The 11,461-nt window shown below is 47.7% G+C and overlaps 1 protein-coding gene across 1 annotated transcript; it reads right to left on the bottom strand.

The window, feature by feature from the left end:
* Window positions 1-328: 328 nt before the first annotated feature.
* On the bottom strand, window positions 329-9,057 carry LOC308158398 (bcl-2/adenovirus E1B 19 kDa-interacting protein 2-like protein; the record flags this gene model as incomplete). The annotated part of the gene is made up of 9 exons (XM_080531985.1): window positions 329-353; window positions 1,549-1,647; window positions 3,067-3,153; window positions 4,331-4,462; window positions 4,683-4,785; window positions 4,926-5,177; window positions 6,231-6,473; window positions 8,409-8,494; window positions 9,017-9,057. 9 exons carry the CDS (start codon window positions 9,055-9,057, stop codon window positions 329-331), a joined length of 1,068 nt encoding a protein of 355 aa, XP_080388111.1.
* Between the last annotated feature and the right edge of the window lie 2,404 nt (window positions 9,058-11,461).

The following is an 11,461-nucleotide window of genomic DNA, read 5'->3' as shown; positions in this document are numbered from 1 at the left end:
GCGCCAGTGAGAGGACTCTACTACTTCAGCTTCTCATCATTTGGTTATAGTGAAAGCCCTGTCTGCATTAGTCTGTTCAAGAATAATCAGCGCATGTTGAGTGCATGTGATCAGACTACAGTTAGCGACCCTGATGAAGTGCGTAACGACGGGTCTGACAGTGCAGGTAATGGAGGTGCGTTCCAGCTGGAGCTCTCTCTGCTAGCTGCAGGGTCCATCCCTTCTCAGGAGATCATCTGAGATGGTGTCACCAGCAGTAACCATGGGAACGCGGTCCTTCTCTCTATGAACCCCGTGGTCACGGCCGTCGCCTTGGCAACGTCACCTGTCACCTGTCCAAGCTCTCGTCAAACCTGAGAGAACAGAAATGGATTAAAATACACTAGAAACACTGGTGTTCAGGTGTTCAATCCACTGGTGTTCAGGTGTTTAACCCACTGGTGTTCACCAACAGTCAGAAAGGCTCCCTGTGTTCTTGCGGAGTGAAGCTCCAGAGAGGTGTTCTGTACTTACAATGACAACGCAAGCAGTCCCGGTCAGATAAGAGAAATATCAGCTTCAAATGTCTTTGAGGCCCATCCAGAGTCAACTCCATACAAACAAGGATGTTGCAAACTAATAAAAACGATACTAACGGCATACGATGCAACGCTGTGAACGATTTGCCTCCTTGAGACAAACCAGTAAAGTCATGCTACCAAATAACGGCTATTAGACACAGCAACACAACCAATCAACGGTTACAATACCAAATATGGACAACTGTCAGTCAGCCACTGGCCAATCACATCATTCCATTTCCCCCCCCCAAAAGAAATCCAGGATCCCCAAGTTGATTACATTTAAATCACCAACTGCCAAAGAGTTCCAGAACTCTCACCACCTAGAGAGCCACAAGTGTTTTATGTGCTATTTGTTTACCTAGCAACAACTCTCTGATTGGCTACAAAATGAAGCATCAACATTTCTGCATTCCTGGTGAATAAAGTCACCCTTGGCATTCTGGGATGTTGACAGTTTGGGGCGACTTTATTCACCCTCGGCTCTGAAGGAGTTAATGAATGAGTTAATGAATGAGTTAATGAATGAGTTAATGAATGAGTTAACTAAGTGTTTGTGTTGGACCAGAGGGTCCCTGCTACAACCCAGGTAAGCCTCTGCCTTAACACTAGAACAGCCATCTGACCATGTGAGTAAACATTCTTTTTATATCTTTGCACTCGATCAAATTTCAGGACCCTCCTTTCATGACTTGTCCTAGATATGTGCGTTCTACCACCCCAGTATCCTTACATGTTCTAAATCACATCAGGATAAGCTAGTATGAAGCTATTTTGCTGTTTTTCTGTGTAGGAGGCAGGCTAATTTATTATGCGCCAACTAGTGGTCGTTGTGTGTAAGTAGCAGCTTCCCATTGTAAAGACTATGGTCATTTGACCCCCCGAGGCGGCTCCTATAGTAGGTAACATAGACACGGCTGTTCTAGTGTTAAGGAGCCCCCTGGCCCTGGGGTACAGATCTGTCTGGGAGAGGTCAGAGGTCACTCACTGTTTGACGCAGTCGGGGATCTGCACGCGCTCAGAAGGGACGTGCTGAGACAACTGCTGGAGGCTGTCCACGAACTGGAGCTTCCGACTGAACTTGGAGCTGTGAGGGGGAGGGGGGGGGGGGAGGGGTGGGGGGGGGGAGGAGTGAGGGAGGAGGAGGAGGAGGAGGAGGGTGGGGGGAGGAGGAGGAGGGGGGAGGGAGGAGCGGGGGGAGGGAGAGGAGGAGGGGTGGGGGGAGGAGGGGGAGGAGGAGGAGGGGTGGGGGAGGAGGTGAGGGGAGGAGGGGGAGGAGGGGTGGGGGGGGGGGGGGGGGGGAGGGGGTGGGGGGGGGAGGGGGTGGGGGGGGGTTGGGGGGGGGAGGAGGAGGAGGGGGGAGGGGGAGGAGGAGGAGGGTGGGGGGAGGAGGAGGAGGGGTGGGGGGAGGAGGGAGGAGGAGGGGTGGGGGAGGAGGGAGGAGGGGGGAGGGAGGAGGCCGGGGGGAGGAGGAGGGGTGGGGTTGGGGGTGGGAGTGGGAGACAATCCTAGTATGAGGGGCCTGGGGATTCACAGCTTGAGATCTTGAGACTATAAACACATCATGTAATATTATAACTATAAACATTATGTAATATTATAACCAGGAGCTCAGTTTGGGGGGAGATGATTCAGGGTAGAGATGAGTTCTACTTCAGCGGAGGCTGGTGGAGGAAGAGATTGGAGGACAGATACTGTTTGATACTGTTCCTCATTCCGTTCCATGGATTACAATGAGCCCGTCCTCCGATTTCTACCTCCACCAGCCTCCCCTGGTGCAGCTCTATAAGTTGTGCTCCTGTTGGGTCTTATGTTTACATTTACATTGACATGTTTGGCGTTTAGCAGACGTCTTATTCCAAAGCGACTAACAATCGATACGTTTGACTAGGGTTAGGGTTAGGATTGAATCATCAATCCACCAGTCGTAGCAGGAAGAGCTCAGGCCAGGGGCCATTGGCAGACTCCGTGATAGAAGGAAAAAACTAAAATAACGTTTTTGTTTTTGTTTTTTATATAGACACTGGAGAAACAGAAAGACAGTACAAGGGGGGCAGTAGAAGTCTTAGGGGACACAGTACAGGGGAAAAGCAGGTGTCTCAGGAGACGCAGTGCTGGGGGGTAGTAGATGTCTCAGGAGGAGCAGTTAAGGTGTAACCTAGATGGGTCAGTCCTTGTCCTTGGTTCTAGTATAAAGCTATTTTGCAGTTTTTCTGTGTAGGAGGCAGGCTAATTTACAAGACACGCCAACTAGTGGTCGTTGTGTGTAAGTAGCAGCTTCCCATTGTGGCGTGTCCTTGGTTGGACCCGTGTAGAGAAAGAGAGAGATGGATTGGGAACCTGTGAGAGGGTTCTGTTCACCTGAAGAACCTGTGAGACGGTCCTGATCACCTGATGAACCTGTGGAGGTTCTGATCACCTGATGAACCTGTGAGATGTTCTGCTCACCTGATGAACCTGTGAGATGTTCTGCTCACCTGATGAACCTGTGAGATGTTCTGCTCACCTGATGAAGGGCTTGATGATGGTGATCAGGGCTTTGATGTACCAGGTGGGATGGACCACGTACAGACCCTTCAGGTTCTTCCTTAGCCTGCGAGGAGGAACACAAAACACAGCTGGGTTGGAACATCCAACAGTCGTGTATGTTTACTTTAATTAATTAATTAATTTACTACATCTCTGACAGTTTACTGCACCTCTGAGAGTTTACTACATCTTACAGCTCTCTGGTCAGATGATACTGGTAACTTATTGTTATACAACAGTTAGTTCCGACCAAGTAATAAAAATTAAAAAAGCTGATATACAGTATAACAGCACTGGGACTTTTAACTATGTGTACCACTCCGAGATGACCGTTAATACAAAGTAGCTAGCCTGCAGATGTTTGTGTTCAGGTTACTAGGCAACAGTCCAGTTGCGGAACTATTTTTTGTTGACGGAGCCAAAATAAATGATTAAATAAACAAACAAATCATAACTTATTACTGTTAACTAATAAATCGCGCTGTAGAACTGTCGTATAAAAGCAATATCACACTGGAGGTCGTGCTGTTATACTGAATATCAGCACGGCTGTGAATGTCTTCTACTCAGCCTGCGGCCTCGTACCTACGACCCAATTACAGCCCTGCTGATATTCAGTATAACACACTCCCTCTCCTGTGATATTGCTTAATTGTCATGTGAGTCACAAGCAAACTATGATGAAACACAATGAGGTGGGGGTAATGTCTGTAATTATTTACATTTATTTTATGTTCTGATCTGGAATTGTTTATATAAATTGCGTGTGTCTAAATGTGTTTCATTCATCGTAAACATGTGTAATAAACTTGGAAGCACGTCAAATCAAGAACATAACATTTATGTAAATAACTCCAGATGTGTACAGTGAACATGTCAGTTAGCAGCGTGCAGCACGGGCTGACGGATGTTTATTGCCCTCGAAACGTTTCCTACTTAACAACAGAGGAGTGCGGTGTTATTTTTGGAACACACAAACGCTTAATTGCTGACACAGTGGTGGTGACAGTCGCTGGGCGGTGGTGGGTGTGTACCTCCCCCAGCCTCCCCTGGTGTTCTACCTCCCCCAGCCTCCCCTGGTGTTCTACCTCCCCCAGCCTCCCCTGGTGTTCTACCTCCCCCAGCCTCCCCTGGTGTTCTACCTCCCCCAGCCTCCCCTGGTGTTCTACCTCCCCCAGCCACCCCTGGTGTTCTACCTCCCCCAGCCTCCCCTGGTGTTCTACCTCCCCCAGCCTCCCTACCTCCTGTCGATGGTGGTGTAACACTCCCTCAGCCAGCCGATGGAGGGCACCTTGCTGCGCTGGGCCAGGGCACACAGGTACACGATGACGTAGTTCTCCGCCACCATCAGGTCCAACGTCCCCACCACGTACCTGGGACGGGACAGGGGGACAGGGGTCATTCAGGGGTGGAGGGGTCATTCAGGGGTGGAGGGGTCATTCAGGGGTGGAGGGGTCATTCAGGGGTGGAGGGGTCATTCAGGGGTGGAGGGGTCATTCAGGGGGACATAAGCCTAACCCTTACCCAACGTTATAGATACTGCTACGGTGCTACGGTGTGACTACAGACTGACGTTGTTGCGACGCTCCTCACCTGAACAGGTGGTCCATCACGTTGTGGTAGTCTTCTACGCTGTTGTCAGGCAGATAGCAGGAGGAGAACACGATGATGTCACTCGTCCCGTCGCCATAGTAACCTGGAAGGCATCAGAACTAGGATTTAGGGTCAGGACTAGGGTCAGGGTCAGTGTCAGGGTTAGGTAGGGGGTTAGGGAGGGGAGGGGTCAGGGTTAGGTAGGGGGTCAGGAGGGGCTAGGCCGTCCGCTGTGAGGCTCACCTCCGTGGGACAGCACTCGCAGGTAGGGCTCCAGGACGGTCATGTTCACCAGACTCTCCCTGGGCGGCTCTCCGCTGCTGAAACAGCGCCACCTGGTGCCCTGGCTGTCCACCCGGTCCTGCTCCAGGCAGCCCACCCCCTCCGCCTGCTCCAGGGAGCCGCCCCCCCCCGCCTGCTCCGGGCCTGGCTCTGACCCGCCCCGCCACGGACCTCTGCGGTGGTGTGAGGCCACGCCCAGGCGACGCAGGTCATCTTGGAGAAGAGAACAACGTTAGAACGCTTCACGTTAACAGTTGGGATCAAAAATATACATTATTTTAAAAATCTGTGACACATTCTAATGCTTTGGTCCGCATGTCGCGATCTGATGTAATGATCGGACTTTTCTTTCGAAAAAAGGGAATACATTTCATACAGTTGTTAAAAATCACTAGTCAGCTAACACAGCTTGTTTTGTGAGCCTGCTAGCAATGTAAAGTAGTGTTTTAGTTAACTAGGTAGCAGTGGGGATTACTCACCCAATCCATTGCAGTATTTTGGCTTGACTAGCGAGTTTGTGTTGTGATTCTCAACAACGTTGAAACGTAGTTCCGTGTTTCAAAAGAAAAGTCTGAACATTTTGATTGGTTGCTGACATGTGGACCAAATGATCAGACTGTGTCTCATATGATCAAAATTGGACTGAATCAATATGTTTACTTCACCAACTGCCAAATAATTCCGGAACACTCACCACCTAACCCTAACCCCCCCCCACCCATGACTCCCCCGCCATGGCACTCTAGAATGTTGACAGTTTGGGTGACTTTATTCACCCACCCGGCACTGAACGAGTTGACACTAGAACACCACATCACCAACTGTCACATCTGATTTCAAATTTGAAAGTTTGAAAGTGACAGTTGGATCTAAGTGACAGTTGACACTAGAACAGCCGTGTCTATGTTACCTACTATAAGAGTGTCTATGTTACCTACTATAAGAGTGTCTATGTTACCTACTATAAGAGTGTCTATGTTACCTACTATAAGAGTGTCTATGTTACCTACTATAAGAGTGTCTATGTTACCTACTATAAGAGCCGCCTCGGGGGTCAAATGACCATAGTCTTTACAATAGGAAGCTGCTACTTACACACAACGACCACTAGTTGGCCGTCTTGTAAATTCATCTGCTTCCTACACAATTTGACCCCACCCATGGCTGTTCTAGTGTTAATGACCTGATGTGAGACTTAGAGCAAGAGCTAGCGCCCACCCTGCTGTCTCCACACTGTGACCCGTGACCTATGACCTATGACCTCACCCTCCAGGCCCGGGTCGTGCGTGGGGAAGAGGAGCCTGAGGGAGTCGCTGTCCGAGGGCGTCTCCAGAGCGTCCAGGTCGATGTCCAGGGCCGGGTCGTCGTCCTCCTCGTCCTCGGGGGACGGAGACAGCGCCGCCGTGGCGTAGTCGTCTGACACGGTCGACAGCGTCAGACTCAGCGCCGGCGCCACCAGACGCTTCTTCCTGGGTCGCGACCCCGCCAGGGCCAGACTGGTGGGCGGAGCTGCGGAGGGTGAGATCAGATATATGAGGTCATACATCATTTACATTTACATGTTTGGCGTTTAGCAGACGTCTTATTCCAAAGCGATTTACAATCGATACATTTGATTAAGTAAGTGAATCATCAATCCACCAGTCGTAGCAGGAAGAGTAATCTAGCTCAGGCCAGGGGCCATTGGTAGAAGGAAAAACCTTCCTCTATAATTTTCTTCTAAACCTAGGTTGTTTATTATATAGACACTGGAGAAACAGAGAAACAGTATAGAAGTTTTTTAGGGACTCAGTAGAGGGGAAAAGCGGGTGTCTCAGGAGACGCAGTGCTGGGGGGTAGTAGATGTCTCAGGAGGAGCAGTTAAGGTGTAACCTGAAGAGATGGGTCTTCAGTCTACGACGGATATCATATATACACGTGATATTTACACTGTACTACAGCATCAGGGGGAGGCTGGTGAGGGTAGAAGTGGACTTGTAATAATAATACTAATAATAATAATAGCCTTTATTTGTATAGCGCTTTTCCTGCAAACGTTGCAGCTCAAAGTGCTCCAATCATTATATAATCATCATTTAATTATTTAGTCATTTAAAGGCAATATTAAAAAGATGGGTTTTTAGTCTTGACTTGAACATATGTGCTGAGGTTGCATCTCTAATGTAAACTGGCATTGAGACACAATCTGGAGCATAAAATGAGAATGCAGCCTCACCAAATCTCTTCTTTTGTACATGTGGTACACAGAGAAAACCAGCGTCAGAAGACCTGAGAGCTCTATTGGGCTGATATGCTAGCAGAAGACCTGAGAGCTCTATTGGGCTGATATGCTAGCAAAAGACCTGAGAGCTCTATTGGGCTGATATGCTAGCAAAATACCTGAGAGCTATATTGGGCTGATATCCTAGCAGAAGACCTGAGAGCTCTATTGGGGCTGATATGCTAGCAAAAGACCTGAGAGCTCTATTGGGCTGATATGCTAGCAGAAGACCTGAGAGCTCTATTGGGGCTGATATGCTAGCAAAAGACCTGAGAGCTCTATTGGGCTGATATGCTAGCAAAAGACCTGAGAGCTCTATTGGGCTGATATGCTAGCAGAAGACCTGAGAGCTCTATTGGGCTGATATGCTAGCAGAATACCTGAGAGCTCTATTGGGGCTGATATGCTAGCAGAAGACCTGAGAGCTCTATTGGGCTGATATGCTAGCAAAAGACCTGAGAGCTCTATTGGGCTGATATGCTAGCAAAAGACCTGAGAGCTCTATTGGGCTGATATGCTAGCAGAAGACCTGAGAGCTATATTGGGCTGATATGCTAGCAGAAGACCTGAGAGCTCTATTGGGGCTGATATGCTAGCAAAAGACCTGAGAGCTCTATTGGGCTGATATGCTAGCAGAAGACCCGAGAGCTCTATTGGGGCTGATATGCTAGCAAAAGACCTGAGAGCTCTATTGGGCTGATATGCTAGCAGAAGACCTGAGAGCTCTATTGGGGTGATATGCTAGCAGAAGACCTGAGAGCTCTATTGGGGTGATATGCTAGCAGAAGACCTGAGAGCTCTATTGGGCTGATATCCAAGCAGAAGACCTGAGAGCTCTATTGGGGCTGATATGCTAGCAAAAGACCTGAGAGCTCTATTGGGCTGATATGCTAGCAGAAGACCTGAGAGCTCTATTGGGCTGATATGCTAGCAGAAGGTCTGAATATATTCTGGTGCTGTATAGAGTATAGAGACTCGGAGTGTGTTGTGAGTTGTGTTACTGTTACCTGGCTTGTCGCTGGTTGGTGTGTTACTGGTTGGTGTGTTACTGGTTGGTGTGTTACTGGTTGGTGTGTTACTGGTTGGTGTGTTACTGGTTGGTGTGTTGCTGGCTGGTGTGTTACTGGTTGGTGTGTTACTGGCTGGTGTGTTACTGGCTGGTGTGTTACTGGTTGGTGTGTTACTGGCTGGTGTGTTACTGGCTGGTGTGTCTGTCATGTCCTTGTCTGGCGTGGGGTCGTCTGTGTCCTGGGGCGGGTGTGGAGGTGACCTGCAGGATGAGGAGAGAGACAGCGTGTTAAAAAAGACAACATCGTGACGTTAGAATTATAAGGTTCTGTCTCCATTTTTGTCAAAATTTTGTTTTTTACATAATCTGATCCATTATGTGTTTATTAATGCCTGTGTGGTGTTATTTTTTAAAATAATGAAATTTTTGAGTTAGTAATTAATAAAATACCAAGGTTCCATCTCACGAAACGTAATGGAATGTAAAAACGTTGACGCTCAATATCTCTGAACTGCCCTAAACGGAGATAGAACCTTATCATTCTAAACGGAGATAGAACCTTATCATTCTAAACGGAGATAGAACCTTATCATTCTAAGCTCACGAACTGTCAACAACAGTGAAACTGGGAGTGATGGGATGCTGTGACAGGAAACGTTCACCCCTTAGATTAAGTGAATGTGATGTAGGTGCAAACGGACTCTTGGACTCTCTGGAAAATTGATCCCAGAATCCATTTCACCTCAACAACATAAACAATCAGGCCTGAGCCTGACCTCTGACCTGGACATGTTCTCTTCCTGCTCCTCCTCTCTGGACTCCATAGTGGTGCTGTTGTTGTTGTTGTTGTTGATGTTGTTGTTGTTGTTGTTGTTGATGTTGTTGTTGTTGTTGTTGTTGTTGTTGTTGTTGTTGTTGTTCTCGTCGTCGTAGAGATGCTAGTACCCTAATGACAGGAGGGAACACGTTCAGTGGTTTCGTCAGAACAGTTTGCCTCAGCCCAGACTGGGATTGCAGCTCTAGAACAGCCTAATAACTGTTGTTTTTTTAAAAACCTTTAATTTGGCGCAAAAGAGATTCTGCTGAGCCCAGGGCCTCTCTCTCAGAGCAGCTCTGTGGTGCCACACTGCCCACGTTTGCCAACGGGGGATAATTGAGGGAAGATCGCTGGTTAAACCAGGGCTGTGCTCAGTCGCTACACATTTACATCACATTACATGTTTGGCGTTTAGCAGACGCCTTTATCCAAAGCGAGTCACAACAAATACGTTTGTCTAGTTTGTCTAAGTAAGTGAATCATCTATCCGTCAGTCATCGCAAGAAAAAGTAATCTATGCTCAGGGAGTGACTCTGCAGACTCTCAGAATCACACCTCTGCCCTCTACGCAACTATCAGACCTGGGGGGTATTCCATCAACGTCGCTAAAGGAAAATCTAGGCTTATTTTTGATACACCTTGTGAGAATAAGCCTGGATTTTCCTTTAGCGAAGTTGATGGAATACTCCCCAGGTCCTGCTGGAGGCCTGCTTCCTGCCAGCATTCAGGATGTCTCACTGCTGGCCTCTACTGGCCTCTACTAGCCTCTACTGGCCTCTACTGGGCCTCTACTGGCCTCTAGAGGCTGGTCAGAGGCAGTCCCGGTAGTCACAAGGTTTTGTTTACAGTGGAGTACAGTAGAGGCAAGGCTATCCCCCCAGGGGAGGCTGGGGGAGGTAGAAATCGGAGGACGGGCTCATTGTAATACACAGACAAACATGTGTGTCTGATACCATCCCATATTCAGTTCCATGCATTAGAATGAGTCTGTCCTCCGATTTCTACCTTCACCAGCCTCCCCTGCTGTCCACAACCACTATCTAAGCATTTTATTGATTTATTTCTTCTATCACAGAGACTGCCAGTGGCCCCGGGTCTGAGCTAGATTACACTTCCTGCTACGACTGGTGGGTAGATGATTTGGCTAAACGCCAAAAATGTAAATGTAAAATGTAGGCAGACCCTACTGGTTCTACAATAACGCACATGACTTACATAACCTAACGTTCATATCGCTGCACAGGAAGAGGGCAGTCAACATGCACTTTGACTCGTCAATAAAGTAAACAAGGATATCTGTTCAGTTTGTCTGACTGATAACTGATTAACAACTGTTTAGTTAAGAACACACCAACAGTCGGCTACAAAACCCAAGATAAGGACACACAACAACACAAACACACACACACACACACACACATGAAAACCCAAGATAAGGACACACACAACAACAACATCACGCTAACAACATTTACCTTGTTCCTGGAGAAATGTTGACTTCCAGAAACCTCTTTGACAGCCGAGGCAGAGTGACTAGCCTCTCTGGGGAGGCAGGTAGACGTTGTGACTTGTCTCACCTGTTTCCTCCTGAGCGGCAGCACACCCAGCAGCACTGACACACCTGAGCGTTTGCACACCTGACCTGACACACCTGGTGAGATCAGCCTGCCAGCCCATCCCTGTAACCACGGCAACGAGGACTCTGCTGTGATCCGCTTCAGAGGAGCCAACGTGTGCACACCTGCACGGCAGACATGTTGGTGTGTGACACAATCACAAAGGTACACCACAGCAACAGATACATACATGTCTGAATGATACAATTGGGGAAATAAGTATTGAACACATCAACATTTTGTCCAGTAAATGTATTTTTGTCCAATGAGCCTCATTAAGTGAAATTTGCAGCAGACTTTTTTGGTTCGTTGCCTTTCCTTGCTGTGGTGTTCTGCTTTTTCTTAGTGTGTTCAATACTTTTTTCCTGTTTCATTCCACTTTATTACACATAACTTTATTTACATATGGACTTTAATGTTTGGATGTTTTGTCTGGATTGTTTGAGTTCATACCAAAGTCTGGTGCAAATTTCACTTGAATAGGCTCATTGGAAATACATTTACTGGACAACATGTTGATGTGTTCAATACTTATTTCCCCCACTGTACATTTCAGCTACAGACAGTCTGGATGTTATACATTATGTTTAATACGCATTTTGGATTGTCAGGTGCACCGAATACAATTTTCTCTGTTTTGTCCTTGTTTAGTTGGAGGAAGTTTTGTGTCATCCAAACGTTTATTTGCTCAATGCAATTACAGAGATTGTCAATGGGACTATAGTCGTTAGGTGAGAGGGCTATGTAGATTTGAGTGTCATCCAGATAGTTGTGGAAGGCAATTTTGTTCTTTTT

Source organism: Nansenia antarctica, assembly GCF_963989245.1.
Source record: "Nansenia antarctica genome assembly, chromosome: 5".
Taxonomy (NCBI): domain Eukaryota; kingdom Metazoa; phylum Chordata; class Actinopteri; order Argentiniformes; family Microstomatidae; genus Nansenia; species Nansenia antarctica.
This window is presented reverse-complemented; position numbering and strand designations above follow the sequence as displayed.